Source organism: Thunnus thynnus, chromosome 16, assembly GCF_963924715.1.
Source record: "Thunnus thynnus chromosome 16, fThuThy2.1, whole genome shotgun sequence".
NCBI classification, from domain to species: domain Eukaryota; kingdom Metazoa; phylum Chordata; class Actinopteri; order Scombriformes; family Scombridae; genus Thunnus; species Thunnus thynnus.
In genome coordinates this window covers 4,055,684-4,077,460 of record NC_089532.1, presented here as the reverse complement: position 1 = coordinate 4,077,460, position 21,777 = coordinate 4,055,684, and the positions used below count along the sequence as shown (strand labels likewise).

The window sequence follows — 21,777 nt, the reverse complement described above, 5'->3', positions numbered from 1 at the left end:
AGGAAAGCGCTCGCCTCTGGCTGTTACGTCACAGCAGATTTCACTCCCACCCTGCCCCCTATCCCCCCTTATCCCCTCCCCCCCCCCCCCCCCCCCCAACACACACACACTGACACAGCAGGACGGGGTTTTAGCAGGAGTGCCACCCAGGTCAGCCAGTGTTTGAGATTAACTCAAAATGTGCAGAAAAGTTTTCATGAATCAACTGAATCACTACAGACTGAAACTTTGACTAACAGAGGCTGACCAAACAGCTGCTGTTGTTTTTTTTTCTAGTGAGAACAAACGGCACAAAACGAACTATCTTTATGTTCACTAGGAAAGCAGTCGTGTTTGTTTGATTGACATTTCTTTAAAATAAAAAAAAACTGACTACACACCTATTCTTGTAAAGTGCTGGCTCGCAGGCAGACATCATAAAAAATGGAAAAGCTGCACTCTCATAACTCTCAAGTATTTACTCCAACAAATGAAAATCAACATTTTGGCAAACTGTCATCTTCAGGATGAAATATTTGGAGAAAAGATTCTTGGAGGAGGTTTTTGTGGACGAACAGGCGATCAAAAGCTTTTCACTTTGACACCAGAGACCACAGTCTGCATCCCGTCTCCTGCCGAGCTTCATCGTTTTCTTTAAACATGAAGATCTTTCTCTGTAACAAGATGTGATATTTTTTGGCTATCAATTCTATCAGTAATACAACACTGCACTCATCAAAGTAAATATCAGATGTGGAGACATGTGGCGACATCACTAAAACCAAGTTTGACACGTCGAGAAAACGCGTTTGGTAAAATTGGCTCGCTGGGTTTACTGGGAGACTTGACAACTTACAATTCAGTTGCTGCTTAAAAAAATCTCACACTTCAACAGTCTCAGGGTCTAAATGCAAGTTGGTCTCCTGGGACAGTTTCATTTTAACCACACCAGCTCTGCCAGGGCGTTGAGTGCTTACAGAAAAAGGAAAAGTCAGGATAACACAATGGTTCAGGGGGAGGGGTCAGCAGGGCAGATCTGACATGGCAAAAACATTGATGGAAACAATAATACAATGCAATACAACCACTCAGCGAGTTATTCACTGTATCAACAACATCAATCTTATAAATAATTTAAAAAGTCGGTTTTCTTGAATAATGTTTTTTTGTCTGGAACACAAAGCAGCTCTGAGTCTGAGCGCTCGGATCTCCACGTCCAGGTTTGAAATAAATATCGTTTCCTTTCAAGAAGTCATATTATTATTATTGTAGGAGACTTCCGCGCACTCGGGTCAATCGAAATTGCATTTATGGCAACGTCTTCAGACAAGCTGGACTCGCAGCTGAAAGAGGAGCAGAGCAGCAGGAAGCGTTTAGCAAAGTTAATGTGTTTATGTTGTCAAGATGAAGGTGCTGAAGAGATGTTTTAGTCCTCTTAGGTGGAGACAGTTGGGATAAAAGATATTAAAAAAAAAAGCAGAGTTGTAGCTAAAATACCACAGGTTGCTATTTTTGTTTTTTCTCCTTGCAATATTTATATTCTTAACGATTGGAGCTGTCACTATTTAACTTAAAACCCAATAACGAATCATGATTAATTGGTGGTTGTGAACCCTTTATGGACATTGTCTATGAATTCAAATTTATAACCTTTATTTAAACATAGAGGGCCATTGAGAGTCTTTTACAAGGACGCCCTGATTATAAAAGTAAAGTTACAGTACACATCAACAACAAATCATACAGAAGACTAATAGAAACAATAAAAATACCTATAAAAACAATGAAAGTACACAAAAAATGACGAACAAACAGGCCAAAGACGTCAACATAAGCGACATCAATTCAAAAACACGTACATTCACACTCTGTCAGTCAAGAGAGATTAAAATTGATTAAAAGGGATTAACTTGTCTAATTTTACAAGTTTCTGCAGATTTAAAAGCCAGTTTCCCAATCTCAGTACTAACAAGGTGATTCTCGAGGACTAAATAGTCTTGGGGACCTCTTGCAGTGTGACAATGATCTATAGTTAAAAAGACATGTGAGATACCCAGGAAGTTTGCCAAGAAGTGCTTTATAAATAAATAAGATGCAGTGCAGTTCTCCTCTCACCGCCAACGACTGCCACCCAACTTTCTCATATAGTTTACAACAATGTGGTCTAAAGCCGTCCCCGTTATGAACCTAAGGGCAGAGTGATAGACTGCATGGAGAGGTTTAAGAGTAAAGGCAGGAGAGTGCATATAAATTACATCGCTATAGTCCATAACGGATAAAAAGGTTGACTGAGCAATTTGCTTTCTGCAAATTCAGAGTAATACATCTCCTTATTTCTATAAAAGAATGCCAGTTTTGCTTTTAAGGACTTAGTCAGTTCATTAATATGTTTTTTTGAAGTACAGCTTGTCACCAAGCCAGAGCCACCAAGGTCAATAAAGTATATATATAAAAAAAAAGCCACAGGTTTGGTTCCTCTTACTCTGGCCGGCCTCAGCAGCTACCTGTGAGGAGCCTTTGAGCAAAGCACTGGGTGTTGATAGTTTCATGGATTTCAGGACTTTGTTAGTAACAGGTTTTAAACAGTGTAATGTTGAGAAAAATGGACATCAGGTCTTCAGCTTGAACCACTTTTAAGATTTATGTTGAGATCGAAAGTTAATTCTTGACCTTGTAAACTGAAGTCATTAGCGGCTGTTCTGGAGCTTTCGATCATATCACACCGTCATCCTCAGCAGTTGTCATGGCATACTAGATGTTCAAAATCCCATTTTTCAGAGCGCTTCAAGGACTTCTCCTCCATGTCGGCTTAAAAGTTTGGGAACATCAGTTTCAACATTTTTAAAGATTTAAAACATCTGTAATTGGCAGCTTTTGTTGACGTTTTGCACCGACGTTCAACCATCATACAGAGAGAAATCTGTTAGAGGCACAGAGACCAGAACTCATTACATAAGGCACAAGATATTTTCAGTTTGGTATCAGGGATACAACTGTTTATTTTCAACTGGAAACCAAATGTAGGAAATCAATAACAGAAGCAGAAACACTTGAAGAAAGTTGAGGAAAAGTCAGCACATTAGAAAAAGTACATGGCCACTTTTCATCACAAAATCATCTCTTCAAAAAAAAAAAAAAAAAAAAAAAAAAAACCTCTTTGAACATCACAGACTGATGTTTAACAGCAGAAAAGGATCCGAGGTTGGATTTTTTTTTTTTTCCTTTTTTGATTCAACATCTCGACTTCTGATTACTTCCATAGAAAGCTGTCGTGCAGATGAGCCGGTGGTTTGGTGCATGTAGGATACAGAGAGCTGATTCATCAACGTGGCAAAGGCAACATTTGTCTAAACATTCCTGCGGCAGCCGCCTGACATTTTCTAATGTTTGATTCTCATGCACAACAATCCACATATTAAACATTTTCACGACAGCATTCTCCAAATTCTTCAGCTGCCATGACGGACCAGAGAGAGTCCTCCTCCTCCTCCTCCTCCTTCCTCCTCCTCCTCCATCAAAGAGTCATTCAGTTCATTTCATGATGCTCCTACGTTGCTGATGATTTATTCATCCTGCTCTTCTGTTGTAAAATTACAAACCGTTTTGGAAAATAGGCCGAAATTCTAAAGCAGGACAAATTGACAGGACGTCTCTTTGATCGTCGACATCGATTGGAAAATCAAATGCAAAGCGCAGCTCAGACAGTGGAAAAGGCTCGTCATCACTTTCAATACAACCATTTGTTTAGATTTTTGAGAGCACACATATTTGTGAGGACAGCCACAGATGGCAGAGAGGTAACTGAAAAACAAGCCGGTTAGACATAACAATGGAAAGAAATGACGTAATGTTTGTCCAGTTTTTGTTTTTTTTTAGTCCTGTTTGCTTCTGCTAATGTTAAGAAGACAATATGTGTACTGGACAAGAATACAGTGCAGAATGAATGAGTTACTGCAGATAATCTTCACCAGACAAATGACAGCACTGGTTGTTTGTTCAAATACGTCAAACAATCTAAAGGCCTATTGGGAAAGGAATTTATCTCTGTAAAGAAGCTGGTGTAATTTAAACATTGCCTGCACTGGTCAGTGATTTTAATGCACTCTGGAGGGGCTATTTGGGTAATTTTTCACCCCCACCACAGTAATAATTACAGCTGCAATTACTGTTTTTTTGGCAAACTCACCGGTCTTCCATGTAATTTAAATCCTGTCCACAGCGTCGACTTTGTATTTTAAAGTGCATATCTGAGTTGTTTTTCTGCAGAAACAGCTGCTTTTCCTTCTACTTTATCATCTCAGTGTGAAATTTGACTTTTGTGTGAAAATGAAGGAAGCCAAAAATGTTTTTGCTAATCTGATAGGCACCAACATATACTGACTGTTTGGGGGGGGGAGGGGAAGACAGAGGGAGAGTTAAGATGCACGAACAGATGCTAGCTGCAAGCTTGTTCACAATGTACTAAAAACGTAGCAGGAACTTATTTTCTTTCTGTAATTTTTCTTCCAAATGCCTTTCCTGTAAGTTCATGCATGATGCAGACTCATAAAACCTCAGGATAAGTGCAAAATTGTGATTCGATTTGAAACATTTGATAACTCAAGCAGACAAACACCCTGTTATTAGTGTCCCGTCTACTACCGACAGTCAATGTTGGTTTCTTTTGGCCATAAAAGCAAACTTTCTCCAACCTTAAAACCAGCAGTTTTAGTTGCCTAAACTGAAAAAATGACCTTTTCTGTCATTTATGTATGACATCATAACAGTTAAACTAATCAGTTTGCATTGTGGGGATTTGTATGTTTAAAAAAAAGTCAGAAAGTTTATATCAAAATGTTCCAAAAAAGGTTCATGGAGGAGGAAAAGTTAAAAAAAGATGGAATAACGTAGCCCAAAAGCATAAAAAGAGCCGGTGTGTCCAGGTGAACCTGCGTCGACGACACGTAAACGCTTTAATCACGACGTCCCTGGCTGAATCCAGCTGTTGGATATCACACCGAGACTCCGTCGCCATGGCGGCAGACGAAAACACCAGCGAGTGTGGACACAGTCATTAATTAAAATATCGTAAATGTCATCATTCCAGGTATGAAAGCAGCAATAAAATGTCATGACGGGCTTCTGTTACTGATGCTGGTTTAATTACCTGATATTGTCTTGCCCTCCTGAGTATATTCACGTAACAGCAGCTGATATAAAACAGATTTACATCTAATTATGTTTTTCTTAGGATTGATTAAGTTTTTCTGACTCTATTCAAAATCTGCAAACTGTTTTGTTTTTTTTTTTTGTGAGATTTTATTGGAAAGTTATTACAATTGATTCATTTTTTTATGCAGATCTGTATCCGATGTGCATTTGTAACACTGCAAAATGAGACATCATTGATTATTTTTGCTGTTTTCCAGCAAACGACTGCACTTATTTTGTAAATGAGGTACTTTATAAACACTTGCAGGCACTATGAAATAATCAAGCACATTTTTCCCATGATTACTATCATTATGAAGGTGATAAAAATATTAGATTGTACAAAAAGCGTTTAGAGAACGGTGCAGCCTCGGATAAGTGTTTCCAGATATCATGTTTTCACATTTATAAGCATTGCTGTCAAATGTAAAGTGGACTCCATTGTGCCTCCAGGAGTGTTATCATCCAGCAGCTCCTTTATGTACATACCTCCCCGCTTCCCTCCTCTCTGTGTCTGAGGAGGAGGATGAGGAGGAGGAGGAGGAGCAGGTGGTTGAGTGGGCGGACTCTCAGTCTGGGCTCCTCCAAGGTCGTGGAGGTCAGGTTTTAATGGGCTCGCCCGGCCGCCCGTGTCAGCGAGAATCTCTCACTCTATTTATTGCCTTGGCCGGCTGGTTATTTCTCCGGGGCAGAGCTGGCACCGAGCCTTATTACCTCATACTGCTGCAGGGAAGGAGTTTATACACCACGAGCTGCTTTATTTATTTATTTATTTATTTTATTTTTTTTTGCATGTGAGGCACTTAGCTGACAACCTGATCCAGGGAAGTGCAACAGTAGAACAGCATGGATCTGTAATCTGGAACGTGGCTGCAGATGAAACACGTCTTCATCGTGCGGATCGTTTCTTCTTAAAGCTGTAGGATAAAAGTTAAGCTAACGAAAAGCTTTTGCTACATGCAGGCTAATGTCAGCTAATTCTCCCTTTTTTAGACTCAGATTTGGCCAAAATATTGTATGTTCTGACCTGTGATTTGGTCAAGAAGTATGCTAGTTATATGCATTATTTTAAGTCATTTGTTTTATCAGTTTACAGATAATGTAACCATGACAGTGTAGCTTTAATTCAAGATAGTTTTATCTTCTAGTGCTGGAATATTTATAGACTGTTGATAAAGGATAAAAAAAACTAATTACATCTTAAATAGTTACTAATGAAGTCACTCATGAAGTGAAGATACAAAACATTTGCTGTTACAACTTCATACATTTATGGATTTTCCTGCTTTTCTCCATCTAATATCTTGATAACTGAATAATGTAAAAACACAGAGAGCTATTTGAAGACATCACTTTGGATTCTGATAACTTGTGACCAACATTTGTCGTACTTCTTGACATTTTAACGACCAGCTGATTAAACCAAAACATAAATAATGACTCTACGTTCACCTTATGAACATAGAGCTGTATGTTGTATGGTGGTTTTCATTGTTACTGGCAGAGTCCCACCTAAAAACTGTTCCCACACACACACACACACACACACACACACACACACACACACACACACACACACGTGATTCATGAGAACTTACTGGATGTGATTTGCACATTTCATGTTAGAACAATATTTGATCTCGAGTCGAGTGTTATTATGTGGGACAACATTTTTTTTAACCGTCTCCTCCAGTGTTTTTACTTTATTAAAACAATGTGATGTGATGAATCCTCTCTCTCAGCGAATGTTTGGATTCGCTATAAAAACATAAAAACTTTCTCTCTTCGTCGTGTTTCTGACGGAGCGGCCGTTCAAGGTGAGTTTCCTGCCGTCGGAAGTTGATGCACGTGTCATTTCAAATAAAAATCTGGATCTGTAGCTAAGTTTTTCTTAGATATTACTATTTTCTTTAATCTTCTATGATAGTAAACTGAATATGACTTCTGCGGTTGACATTTTTCACCATTTTCTGACTTTTTTTTAGAGCAAACAAATAAGAAAAAGGTCATTAGTTGCCCTACATTTAGAGTCTGTAGCCATATCTCTCTCTTTCTCATTTTGGCCATCATTTTCCACTTGATCTCTCACTATCCCACCTAAAAGCCAGAAACCTGACAAATGAAAACGTCTACCTCTCCTCCCCTGCAGCTCCGTTGGCCGAGCTCGGTGCAGGTCGAGGGGGGGGAGGGGAGGGGGGGGGGGTTTGGTATGTAGGAGAGGATCAGGATTGTTGCTGACATCAAGAGCTGTGAGTCTGGATAATGTGGGCTCCTTTTGAAGTGTGGATGATGAGTGATCCTGCAGCACTGGGGCTACACAGCTCCATTCATCCTCCAGATCTCTCTCTCTCACACACACACACACACACACATACACTCTTTGTTTTTTTGGGGAAAGGGGGGGGGGGGGGGTGGTGGAGAGTGAGAGGCAAGGGGGAAGGAGGGAGAGGACAGGAGGTGTGGAGGAGTCAGCAGACTGACGCTTCCTTTTTAATTTAGCCAGCGTGACTTTTTTTCTTCCATTTTTTTTTTTTATTCCTCCTCTCCCCTCGTCTTCTCTCTGTCTCTGTCGTTCTCCTCAGATCAGGCCGAAATGAAATACAGCTCAGGATTAGAGGGAGATCAGTGAACTCCTCTTAAGCCCCCCCCCCCCTCTCCTTTTTCACTCTCGGTGTCCGTCGTCTTCCTCTCTTTTTATTTGTCTTCCCCTCCAGTCTTTTTGTCTCTTCTCCTTAGTGTATTACCTTCTCTCTCTCTCTCTCTCTCAAAGCCTAATGTTTTTTCTCCATCTATATTCTTTCTCACCCTCTAAACTTTTGTCTTTTCTCTCTCTGCCTCCTTTTTTTGTCTTTTGTCTCTCAGCTGCTGTCTGCTCATTCCTCCATGTCTTCCCTCCTGCTGTTCTCCTCCATCAGTCTTTTTGTCTCTCTATCTCCTACTTACCTCATTCTTTCTCTCTTAATCTTTTCCTGCTCAGCCTCTCTTTGTCTTTCTCAGCCTACTTTTCTCATTCACTTTTTTTCCACTTCTGTCTTGTGGACAAACTGTAAAATGGTGAAACAGTTTCAAAACGTATCTTTGGCGTTTTTGTACTTCAGTTTCCTGTCATTAATCGTCTGATGTTTACGCTGTCACCAATATATCTGCAATTAGCTGATTTATTGGTACAGATTGTAAACATCAGTCAGCTTACCGGTAAAATTTGATGTGTTTTAGACAAAATGTGATTACACGTCTAAATTGACAGCTGTGATTGACAGTTGGCTCACTTGCTGCTCTCCCCAACTCCAGGACTCACACTAAATCACACTGTTGTTACAATATTTCACTAAGTTTAATGTTACTTGTTTATGATACCTGTCCTGTTAGCACATTTTAGCTAAATTAGCTAACGTTAGCCCAAGCGTGCGGCGCTCGGTGTCCCCAGTAAGCTAGTGTTAGCTTGGGTCCGAGGTAGCGGACTACTAAACTACTGTACTACCAGTAAGATTTGATGTGTTTTAGCCAAGAAAATGTAATTCCACATCTAAATTGACTATCTATGTTTTGATTATTTACAAATGTAGCTTCTTGCTAGTAGATCTAACAAGAATCATGAAGGTAGATGAACAGATTTGGATTTTTTATGCAGATTCTTTTGAACTTAACCCCACGTTGTTTCACTTGGAGATACGCTTTTGAACCATTTAGAGCCTACACCGCTCTGCTGCCATAAATACTCGCTAGAACAACTAATGTGTATTCATCCGCGGCAGAAAATAGTCCCTAACAAATGCACTTCTCCTGTTTGAGTAACATTTAAGTAACAAAATGATGATTGATAACTGTTTGTGAGGTTTAGACCACAGACTGTATATAAAGATGGATGCAGCGAGGTGTGACGTCACCTGTTTGCATCGGAGCCGGTTCGAAGCCCAGAGTTACAGCTTACGTTGACGCCATCTTTTCCATTTGGAGGCAGGACCTTCCAAATAAGGAATGTGGAGTTGTTGTTGCTGTTCACGCTCTGGAAAGACGCCCCACTACCTCAGACCCAAGCTAACACTAGCTTACCGGAAACACAGAGCGCTGCACGCTTGGGCTAATGTTAGCTAATTTAGCTAAAATATGCTAACAGGACAGGTATCATAAACAAGTAACATTAAACTTAGTGAAATATTGTAACAATAGTGCGATTTAGAGTGAGTCAACTGTCAATCACAGCTGTCAATCAACACCCAGCAGACATCAATGCTACTATTATATTTTCAAATCTTAATATCTTATTATCCTGAATGTAGTAATTGAGACCATAATGACTCATTGGGGGCTTTTTGAATGGGAGTCAGTTGCCATCGGTTGCACTTAAAGGTAATTCAGCCTCCAGCCTCGATAGTTACCACTTGGTTTAGAGCCACAAACAGGAGTCAGGAAGTATTGCAAAACAAACTAACACATTGTTGGTTTTGGTCTTTCTTGGCATTTGTTGAAACTTAGAAAAAAACCACCTGCCTTATTCTTTTAATATATCTGTACTGCATCTTACTTTCTGTGTTTGGCTCAGTCTCTCACCCACAGGCTCTCCCTCCCTCCTCCCCCTCATCTCTCGTTCTTTTAAATCTCTTGTTCTCTCCCTCCTGAGCTGTCTTCAAAAGGCCGTCTCCTTCACCTGTTAGTGTTCGTTCCTGCAGGGCACATTTTCTCAGTTTCTTTGTGTTTTTTTTTTTTCTTCTTTGGTATTAGAGAGCCTCCGCAGCGAAGCATCTTATTCTCCTGACCACATCAGACAGGCCTGCCGCCGCCGCCTGGGACACGGTGATATGGTGTGGGAGACGGGGGGACGGGGGGGGGACGGGGGGGGGACGGGGGGGGGGTATTTTGGGGTATTTCTATGGCAGTATAGGGGAGGGGTAAATCTGGGTTCAGGTTACCTGTCTCTGAGGACAAGGAGAGAACAGGGTGATAGAGTTAACAGCTCGCGGGCACAGCGGTGGTGCATTCCTCCGAGATGAATCAGACCACTGCTACACCGTCTTCCTCTGTTTCTTACTAGATTTATCTTTAGGCTGGCAGTATTCGCCAAACAAAATTGAATTTGGCATCTTGTCAGACTTCTGCTGAACGCACCGCTGTGAGCAAATATGAGTACACTCACTGTGACACAAATGAAGGAGCTTACAAGTCGTGATGAGGGAGGACACCACTCGGAAGAAGTACTGGTACACGGAGTTGTCCTTAAAAAAACATAGCTGGTGATTTTCTATATTTTTCTTATTGTCAACAAATCTCATGTGCAGAGCCAAACCAACATCCAATCCAAAGCCTGATCTATCTTATTCCTCTGTGCCGTAAACCTCCGCTGTTGTGCAAAAACTATTAAAAACACATCAAAGCACCACACCATCACACTGGGTGGCATATGTCCCTTCATTATGAAGAGTTTGGGCGTGTTAGTTTGCTTTCTTTCTTTTTTTTTTGCATGTTTTGTCTACTGCAGCAATATTCCTGCTCTGTAAATCACTTGTCCTTTGTTCTCCTTTGAGGAAACAATCAGAAACCAAAAGGATTTTATGATTTATACTCTTTGTTTTCATGGTTGTGCCCCCTAATTTAGCATTAATTTGATGAAATACTGTTCTGTTACCAGTCTATATAGATACAGACATTATTTCTATAAAGCAAATCAAATCTTAGACAAAAAGGAGCATTTCTGATATTTCCACAAAGACCTTTTTCTCCATTTTCATGAGTCTCAACTATTGCCAATAAGGCTTGGCGATAATATCAATATTGTGACAATGTTGGGGATGTAAGGATGACTGTTGGTACTTCATGAAATATTTACACAATGAGATTTTAGATAAATGATCATCAGTAATGTGGATATAATGACTAAGTAGGTAAAGATAAATAATAGAACAGCTAGAACAGTCTGGTTACATCACTTTACTGTAATGCAACCTTTAAAACACTTAAACCATATCACAATATGACGATATCTATCACGTCATCAATATAATATCGATATATTGCCCAGCCCTAATTGCTAATATATTTATTTTATATCTAAAATATTAAGTGTAAAGTATAGAAGTAGAAGTATTTGGGGTTTTTGCAATTTAGATGAACTCGTCCTTTAAGTACAGTGTGAAAATGAACAAATGTTTGTCAATTTAAAACGTTCAAATTCAGTAAAAGTAGTTTGATACTAAAGTGGGATGAATAATTGTCATAAATAATCTCAGTCACAGTCTCTCAATCGCTGCTTTTTACCTGCTTGTCTCCATTATTTTCTCTCTTCCTCCCTTTTTTTTAAGAAAAAATAATTTATTCATCTAAGGTGTACATTTTGGCGGAGGGATCCTTCCCTCTGCTCTTCCCTCAGTACGAGGTCGGAGGTGTGTTCCAGCGGGATTTACTGCTGGAGAGCAGAAGCTCTTTGGACAAGAAAAAAGATGTTCGAGGGAGAATCCTGTTTTTCTTTCTGCATTGATATGCAGGCAGAGCGGAGTTACTGAGCTGCTGCCAAAAGACTGGAGGCTTCTGTCAGCCTGGACAGGAAGAGGAAACTAGTTTCTCACTGAATACACGTTCATCAGGGAGGATTTGGAAGTTTAGAGAATGTGCTGCGAGTGTGGGCTGCTTTCTTCTTCTTCTTCTGCTTCTTCTAATGAGACGATGTAATCCACTTCTTATTCAAAACGACGCTAAACATTTACAGCGACGGAGGCCAGATGGCAGAGAATACTTTGTTTTCTGTTAATAAGGAAACATCTCATTTAGTGCAGCACTTCAGCTGTCAGAGATGCACTTTTAATGCAGCTTAATCTGACTCCCATGTCTCCGCTCTGGAGCCAAACAATCTTTCTCTGAAAGGAGGTGAAATTCCTGTTTTTGTCGGCGATGGTTTGGCCGATTGAACTCTGATATCCACTCTTAAAAAAAAAAAAAAAAAAACCTTCAAAGAGGATTGAAAGATGTTCTTGTGTGTGTTTGTTCATCTTTATTTTTCTTCCTTCACCTGAAGAGGTTTTTCACACTTTGTCAGATTTTCATTGCAGTGAGGAATTTGTTCAGCTCTGCATTCACAATACAGATAAAAGGCAATTCTTAGAGGAATCCTCGGCGCTCACCTTGTATAGAAAGATGGCATTTTTATCATTTCACTGTAATTCATTACAGAGTAGTTTGTGTATCGTCTCTTCAAGAGGCTCTAAGTTAGATTGTTGAGCGTCTGACTTCATATCGAAGAGAACAGCAAGTTTGCTCCTTGTGGATCAGTAGTTCAGTATGAACATGTAATATCAAACCTCCAAATGTTTTGAGTTATTGACTGAAAAGTGTCTGAAATGTTGAATATATTAAAAGAAGAGGATTCTTCACTCCTGTAACAACAGTTTGGTTTCCATCCAAATTTAACACAAAATTTAACCAGATTATCAGAATATCAATGTGGTCGAATAATCACATGGATTTGGTTCATCAATGATGACGCTGTTTTTCCAGATGGTGCCATTAAAGCCTTTCAGAAGAAGCAGACGCAACGAGATCACGTCAATAAAAAAACCCCAGCAAACTTCAAACAGTAAAAAGAATCTAGAAATCATGATGTAAATATGACGTTTCTGTTTGTTTCATGTATTAATTTGAGGAACGTTAAGTCTCCTCATGATTTCTATTTCACGTTTGTTGTATTTTGCTTTTATTGATACGCCAACTTTCCAAATTAAAGATTTTTTTGAATTTTCGCCACTTCCGCTCAAGTTTTTTTTTTTTATGTGCAAATTGAGAATTCGAATAAAAACAGAAACACACTTAATGTCTGAAGATGGACAGTTTAAAAAAAAAAAAAAAAAAGCATCTTTCTTTATTTAGAGACTTTTTATTCAATGTATTCTTTTTCCTTGTCAAAACCTGGTGCCTACATTACCCACAATGCAGCTCATTCATCTACAGTTCAGAGATTCAGGTGTGTTACGTTAGTAGCGGCTACAGAGGTCTGGTTACCTCACTTCAGTCTAACTCCACACCCCCAGATAGTAGAGTCGGGCTGCAACTAATGTTTATTTTCATTATCGATCAATCTGTTGATTATTTTCTGGCTTTAATCGATTAGTTAATTGGTCCGTAAAATGTCACAAATGTCAATCACGGTTAAAGAAACCAGACAAGTTTCACATTTGAGAAGCTTTAACTGGAAAATTTTAGCATTTTTTTCTGAAAAATTGACTCGTAATGATTAATAGATTAACAAAATTGATGTGGATCAACTAATTGATTAATCAATTAATGGTTGCACCTCCGATCTTCAGCCCCATAAACAGGCAGTAACACCTGGAGACGGTGTCGGTTGGGGCTTGATCACATGACCTCCACCTCGGTCTTCTCGTTTCTCCCAAAAGGACAAAATGCAGAAAAAGTGAAATTAAATCTTTTTACTGGTATCTGATATTCCATCATTACCTTCCTGATACACTCAGCCAATATAAAATTCTGAGGCTCAGGTCTGCAGATTCTTCTACACACCAACCAAGAACAATTTTATGGGTATGATCAAATTAGCGAGTGTAGATATATCAAAGCTGTGGCTGAATAATAACTCGGTAATTGCTCCCTCCCTCCTCCTCTCTCCGGGTTTGGACCGGTGTTATCAGCTCTTAGTCTCGCTGCCTCTCTGCCTCCCGGAGCTGCCGATCTCTCTCAGGGCTTGTCTCCGTCTTATCTCCCCCCCTCACACTTCACGGAGAGGAAGTTCTTAGAGGGGCTGGGCCCGACAGATAGCGACTGACCCGTCTCTTCCCTCTGGAGCTCGGTTTTCTTTTCTTTTTTTTTTTTAAGGAAGCTGCTATCTGTTACTTGAACTCAAATGACTGACTAGATTATTCACCTCCTGGTTTGTGTGCGGCGAACACACCCCGCACAGGTCTAGGTTAGGTGTATTCCTCTATTTCCTCGTCTGTTCCCTCCCCTCGTCTGCGCACCTGTCTCTCCCTAATGAAGCGGGAAAGCCGCCTGTGGACTCAGGTGGCACGTCTTTGAAGTTGCCGCCCTGTCGGGAGTTTGAACTCGAGTAAGGAGGGGCCCCTGTGAACATGTCAAAGGCAGAAAGCTGACAGAAGTTAAACGACTCTTATAAACCTGCCACATGTCGCCTTTTTAAAAAAAAAAACTAAAACGTTTCTTTCCGCTCCTTTGATTGACTGTCTGATGTCTGCAGGCAGCCGGAGAAGAGTTACACTTTATTCCAAAACAGCTAATCAAGGTGGAGCATCTTTTTTTGGAGTAAAAGCTGTTGAGTTTCTATTCATGGTTTTCTTCTCCTGTCAAGAGCCAGCACCTCCTCCTCCTCCTCCTCCTGCAAAGAAAAAAAAAATCTTTTGTTCCCTTTATCAAAGTCAATCAGATTTTTCTTTAAAAGCAACTATTTTCCTTTCTCTTCTAAAAAAAAAAAAAAAATTGAACCGTCACCTAGGGATTTCTTTTTTTTATCAACGCATTGTTTCACTCGCTTAATCAGCTCCATCGCAAAGACACACACACACACACACACACACACACACACACACACACACACACACGCAGGTAAAAGCGAGAGCGAGTCTCGGGCCTTTGCGAGCGACGCCGCATGAAAAAATGCAAATTGCCGTTTCAGCGTCGGCCTGTATAAAAAAAAAAAAATAAAAAATAAAGCTGCAATCTAGAAAGCGTATCGTAATTGAAAAGAAAGTGTGTTAAGGTGGATCTGCTTAGACGCCGGTTAAGCTTATTAACGTCTTATCAGGAGTCACAGTGCGTTTTTTTATTTTTATTTTGCTGATTAACCCTCTGTGGTAGATGTTCCACAGCAGCGCTTCCAGGAGGAGATGCAGCAGGACGTTGGAGGTTTTAGGCCAGCTGTTGTTTCCTGTTCTTTTGCCCCCCCTCTGGGATGGGAAAACCTCTGTGAAAACGTGCGTTTCTGAGTGTGTCTGATGATGCTGTTGATGATGCTGATTTCTGTTTGTTTGACAGATGGTGCTGCTGACAGTGGGGAACTGGACCTGAGTGGGATAGATGACAGCGAGATCGAGCTGGTATGTACACACTTTAAGTTTTAAAATGTATGTGACTCTAAAATACACACGAGAGAAAAGTACCACTCTTACCACTGAAATGAATTCTCACTCCTGTAGATGAAAGCTCTGAAAACACCACATCTGTGTCTGTTTTCAGCTCTTGTTGCACAATATTTACAGTGATTTTAAAAAAAAATCTCAAACAGATTTCAAGGAAATTTGGTGTGAATAGTTTGGTCACAAGCCAAAGAACAAGTGATTAGTTTTTTTTTTTGTGCATTGAGAGATGATAAAAGCTTTTTTCTTCTTGAAGTCCTGCTCTTATAGAACACATTTCTGGGGCGTTTTCAACGTTTAAATGAACAAATTTAGAAGATTGTGGTGCCTTGCAAGTTCTGTTTTACATATTGTGCAACTGCGGGACTTTTTCCGTTGCACTCTTGAACTCAGTAAGTATCATTAAAACGTTAACAGCCCGCGTTGGCTCGTAAGAAACTTCTAAACAAAACACTGAAAGATCAAGTGGAAGTTCTCCTGAATGTAAATGTTGGTATCTGAGTTTAAACTCAAGAGTCGCACTCGCAGTAAAAACTAGAGTTTATTTCAACTGGTTTATTTTCATTGCTAAAACCAAGAAACACAAGCAGTCAAATGGAAAACAAACCTTCAGCTTTGCCAAACTTATTTTGAAGAGAGAATGAAAGTGAAAGATAAAATGAATACACAAACTGTCCCCTACAACTTTGATCGGCGCTGCATGTTTCTTGTGCAATAAGAGGTTGTTACCGACGTTTCAGGTGAGCTCGCTTTTAATTTTACACCATAATAATCTTGATAAACTGCTGATTTTCTGACAACTTGTGTTCCTGCTACCAGATCTGAGCAATTTCTAAGTAAAATCTCGCCATAATCTGATAGAAATTATGGCTTCATCTACGAAAATACCAAAATTTATCCTTCAAAGTGTCACGATCGAGCTCTTCACTTCCATAAAACTCCCTGCAGATTCAAACAGAAGCACTCACACTTTAGTTTCAGACTTAAGTGTTTCTGACATGTTGAGCTCTTTGTGTTTACTGAACCAGAATCTCTTTGGATGTTTCCATGGACTAGGAATTGTTCTGTTGCCGGAGTAATATATAAAAAAAATACAGAATTACCAAAGAGTTTAATAGTAACTGACATCCTCTGCTACACTCAGGTAGTATTTGTTATTACAGCGTACAGATGTTCTTGATCGTGTACAGAAAAACAGCTGTAGTATGGTATGATAATTGACTTCTCTTCCTTTTTAACGCTCCCTCTGCCTCTCTGCAGTATCTGCTGAATGACAAAGAAGTCAAAATCAAGACGGCGCTCTGGATGGCAGAAAACTCTGACTACCTCAAAGAACAGAAAGGTACTTTTCAGCATGCAGCATGATTTCCACGCCGGCTGCGTTTCAAGGCCGGATTTCACTTTTACTCGTCCTCAGCGGACGGTTTGTCTTAAAATGTACCTTTCAGTATTTTATCAGCCAAACAGATAAAGTTAAACCTCCAGTTGAACTTGCCGTATGACTGCTTAGCACCGTGTCTTTTTGATATCACTATCTCTGAGTTTATATGTTCTGACTGTTTTCTTCTCTCTGCTCTCAGAAAAGGAAGCCAAGATAGCGAAGGAGAAGGAACTCGGCATCTACAAAGAAAAGAAGGTAGTCGATGTTAAAATCCGTGAGATAAGAATGAGCAGGTTGTCAGAGCTCGACAGATTGATTTTTAAGTGAAATGTCTCAAAAGCTATTACCAGCCATGACATTCATGTCTTCTTCAAGATGAATTGTAATCCTCTGACTGTTCATCATAACATCATCATCAGGTTAAATTTAATTAATTTAATGTGATCAGTACTTTAGCAAAACTAACGACATTCCCATCAGCCTCAGCAGTAGTGTGTTTTATGCTAAATGTTAGCATGCTAACATGCTAAGCTATAGCCCCTTTTCAACCAAAAGGTTCCTGAATTAATCTCAGGAAGTAAAATTCTCTGTTATGCTCCTGATCCTGTTTGTGTTTCCACTGCATCTGAGGAACACATGATAACCCAGTGAAAATGCACTATATGTTAGTGAACATGGTAAATATTATACCTGCTAAACATCATGTTAGCGTTGTCATTTTGAACTAAGTAGAACCTCACAGAGCTGCTAGCTAGCTAGCTGTAGATTCCAAGTCTTGTTTTATTAATTGTTTAGTCTGTAAATAGTCATAAAATAGTGAAAAATGCCAATTTCAAAATGTCCAGAGTGCAAGGTGATGTCTTGAAATGACTTGTTTTGTCTGTTCAACAGTCCAAAATGTAAAGATATTCAAGTCAGAACGATATAAAACAGAAAAGGAGCAAATCTTCATGTTTAAGAAGCTGGAACCAGAGAATATGTGGTGCTTTTGCTTCATAGAACTTCTATTTTATTGTAAATTTTATTCAGAAATATGACTTGAATGAAAACCACACATATTTTTTCCATATTAATTATTATTCTGAAACAGAAACACGTGATTGCAGAGTGACATTTAAGCTAACATTACTGCACAAGAGACCACCGTTTTTAGATGTCTGTGCTCATAAATAACTGTAAAACTAGGAATCAATTAATACACAAACAGTTTCAACTCTAAATGTTAGACAGGAAGACAATCCTGTAAGTTGTCGGTCAGATTGACACAGAGAGACACAGACAGGCAGTGAGTCCTGTGAAACTGGTTCCCTCTTATTTCCCATTACTGGTTTTGGCACAGTGCGGGCCCTTTGTTAAGTCCAACATCTGTTCACTGGTTTTAACTAGCTGGATTAACTGCAGTGGAACTGAGATCTAATGAGACGTGCAGCCTCCTGACAGCACTGATCCAACCAGCATCACACTGTCTCATCACTGACAAATGAGTGAATAAATTAAATAAATGGAGCACATCCTTGTTACACTTATGCAAAATAAAGCGAGCATCCTTTCATAGTGTATAACACTTAACATCCCTGAGTTGATTAGGTTAATTTAAGTGAAGAGGATTTTTTTAAGTTTTAAATTGCCTGAAATCAGATCTGAAGAAAAAGAAAATTGTGAGATTGTTGCGTGAAATAAGTTTAAAAGTTTACTTTTTTAACTCGGTTGATCTGTAGCTGTAATTTGGAGCGAGGTCAAGGTGAACGTGAAATAACTGAAACTGGGTGATAACCCCAATCTGCGGACATAATTGAGATAAATTGCTGGTTACAGAAATGTGCTCTGCTGTAAATTTGCTTGCAAAGTTGTTTCTGTGATGGTCTGAAATTATTGGAGTTCATTGTCGGAGGGCAAAGCTTTTCCCATCTGGGATCTAAACAGTCTTAATAGGAAAGCAAAATATTTCCAGTTGAAAAAGGGCAAAAAATACAAAAAAAAATTATAATATTGTCATACATAAATAGCAACATCCATATTACCGTAATATTTGTACTTGCTACTGTAAAAATGTTGCCATTAATTCAATTTATATGTGATATCTGGCACCTCAGCAGGATAAAAATCTCACATATCTCCCAGATTCTTGCTGATTATGATAAATGTTGTTTTTTTTTTTTACTCTTTGGTTCTGTTTGAATTCCCGACAGCCCAGAGGACCCGCGAAGAGGCGCCCCCCGATCCGAGCCAACACCGCCGACGAGGCCATCGAGAAGATGCTGGAGCAGAAGAAGATCTCCTCCAAGATCAACTACGACGTCCTGAAGGATCTTAACGTCAAACCTGGCGCCAGCCCATCACGCAAGACCGAGTCCCCGAAACAAGTGTCCGCCACGAAGCTGCCTGGACGCAACCGCAACCCCGCTAGAGCTCCGCTCAGCCTCAGCACGCCGCTCAGCACCCTGGGAAAAAGGTTGGTGGACAGCATGTCTAATCTGATATTGACAGAACAGGTGGGTAAGAAAAAAGGCAGGACTGGGAATCCTCAGGAGAAGGTGTGGGTACCATCGTGTTAAATAATCCTTATTACTCACCTTTTAAAGCATAAAACCCAAGAAATGTGTTTTAAAATGTTATATCCTCTTTACATCTGATTATCATTACACTACTTTCTTGGCTTTAATGTCTAAGTGTGCACCCTATTGTGAGCATATATCGAACAGCTGTTATGTATATGAAGTCAAGATGACCTCTTCATGGCATACAGCTGTTGTAGTAGCCATAAGAGTCTTACAGTAAAACATGCTGTCTGCAGGGTCTCCTTGTCTATAACGGTTTATTTTCCTGTCTTGACACCCGCCTGTCATGTTAAAAGAGTATTCTACAGATTTAGCATCGCGCTCCTATAACATGGTTGGACTCATGACTGACAGTTTAAAAAAAAATGTAAAAAGGAGAAATATCAGAGCAGAAATATCTGTTCCACGCATTCTTCTTCCTTGTCAAAACCTGACCTACATTACCCACAAAGCAACTCAACTACCAAATGTTAGTTCAGAGATTTGGGTGTGCAAAACTCAGGAGAGACTCAGCAGCCAGACAGCGAATAGCTGGTCCACCTTAAAGGTTGGTCAGGTTAGGCTAACACGTTGTTGCTAACCGTCTTCACTTCTCCAGCAGTTGGAGAAACAACAGACGAGAGTTTTCTTGGTCTTGAGAAGCTGCAGCATTTATTACCTGACACACTGTAGTCTGTACTGTACATTTACTGTCAGATCAACAACTTACTGCTAACTTTTTCCTCTGCTCCGCTCACATTCACCGTCACTTTTCTGCCACTTGCTCAACCGCACACACACATTATGCACTGCCCTGTTCTTTAATGGCTACTCTTATAACAGTACCTTTCACGTAGATGTCCATTAAAGAATGAGGTGAGAGAGAATGATGTAGGGTGTTATCGTGCTCTCACAGTAGCTCATTATATTAATGGCAGTGTGAAATTTTAGCAGTGGTGCTCATAATTCTGAACACAAGGGAAACACTGAGTAAAACTGACTTAACCAATGCTGACTCAAGTGACATCATTTGAGGCAATTTATCAGGCTTTATAGGACTTTTGTCAAATATATATACAGTAGTAGAACAGCTGGAAACACACTTTGATGTGTAAAATCAGTGGAGTTCCCCTTTAAATTACATAATCTCTCCCTTTTTTAACAGTCTTACCTGCCACATCAGCCATCTGATAAACAACACCTCAAGTACATAAATCCATATTTAATTATGTTTGGGTCTGCTCAGTCCCTCACACCATTAAATAATCCTCCATACAAACAACAGATGCTCGATTGTATAAAAGCGAGATGGATGGAGAGTGTTTACACGAGTCAGATGCAACACCAGCAGTCCTCCTTTCGCCACTTGGGGTCCAACACAACCGTTTTTTTGTTTTTTTTGTTTTTGTGTTCGTTTGTTTTTTTTTTCTGGCATGTGACGGCGGCTTCACTCTGTAATGATGAGGCGGCACTTCTCCTGTGGCCCAGAATAATCACCTGCGACACGAAGACAGATGCCCCCTCTTTTTCCTCCTGGATTGAACGCTCGCTCAGTTTTCAACTCCTGTGGGATTTTCTCTTTCTTTTCGAGATGCACCTTCTCTGCCAGGATTTGTTTCTGACTGTCCCCCCCCCCCCCCCCCCCCCCTCCTCCTCTTCACGACACGCATTCAGTGGACTGAGCCGCACCGAGCCTTTCAGACAAGTTTAATGGGTTTTTTTTGCAGTGTGAAGGAAAGCTGAGGGGTTTTTCAGTTTGTTTGGTGTTGGGGGAAATTGGTTTCCTATGGCTCTGTTTTTAAACCCCTTTCAGTTAATGTTGGTTTTAGGTACCATCTTGAAGCTTTATAGACCTATAGAGGCAGCTGTTTAGTGATTAAGGGGGTAAATCTCCCCCCGTCCCTCCTCCCCTCCCTCATTCTGTGGTTAGTTGAGCTCCAGTCATCTGGTTGCAGTTTGCTAGGCCTTCGTAAACCCTGTCCCGAGTTCTGTGATAATTCAGTCTCAGAGCCCACCGAGGAGTTTGATAAGTCTGCTGTTTATTGCACGTGGGATCCTTTTTTTAGCGCCAACTTCTCTTCAAGTCAAATAAAATGTATTTATAAAATGTTCCTTAACAAAATGAGTTTGTCACTCAGGTCTTCATAAAGTGACAGGGGACGTAAACAGAGATAAAAACATGATAACAAACATATTGCAGACTCTATGTGAGACTTGAAAACAGGTCAAGGAAACAAATATGAAGGGATACAAACGTGGAGACAGTAATTCACTTTAACGGAAACTCCTCAAGCATTTTCTCTAACTAGGTTGTTGTCAGATACTGTGTGATAATGATAATTTATGCTACATTTTGTAATTAAGTGTTAGTATGCAGTCTTTTTCACAACGTACAGTACCTTCCAACCACCCAGTTATCCATAGTGGGAATACTTATCACTGAACACTGAACAACAGAAACAGAAAGAAATGAATAACTGCAAAAAATGGAAAACGGAAACAGAAAAAATCCCAGAAAAGAACAAAAAGGGGGTAAAAAAACCTGAAAAAAGAGAAAAACTGAAACAGAAATAACCAAAAACAAACAAACCCCCCCCCC

The 21,777-nt window shown here is 39.9% G+C and overlaps 1 protein-coding gene across 1 annotated transcript in view; it reads left to right on the top strand.

The window, feature by feature from the left end:
• LOC137199729 (transcription factor IIIB 90 kDa subunit-like) overlaps positions 1 to 21,777 on the top strand; it is a 125,420-nt gene that overhangs the window by 57,747 nt on the left and 45,896 nt on the right. The window contains exons 13-16 of the mRNA XM_067614232.1: positions 15,160 to 15,221; positions 16,521 to 16,602; positions 16,841 to 16,896; positions 18,831 to 19,093. Coding sequence (XP_067470333.1) covers positions 15,160 to 15,221; positions 16,521 to 16,602; positions 16,841 to 16,896; positions 18,831 to 19,093 — 463 coding nt within the window. The remainder of the gene's footprint in view (positions 1 to 15,159; positions 15,222 to 16,520; positions 16,603 to 16,840; positions 16,897 to 18,830; positions 19,094 to 21,777) is intronic.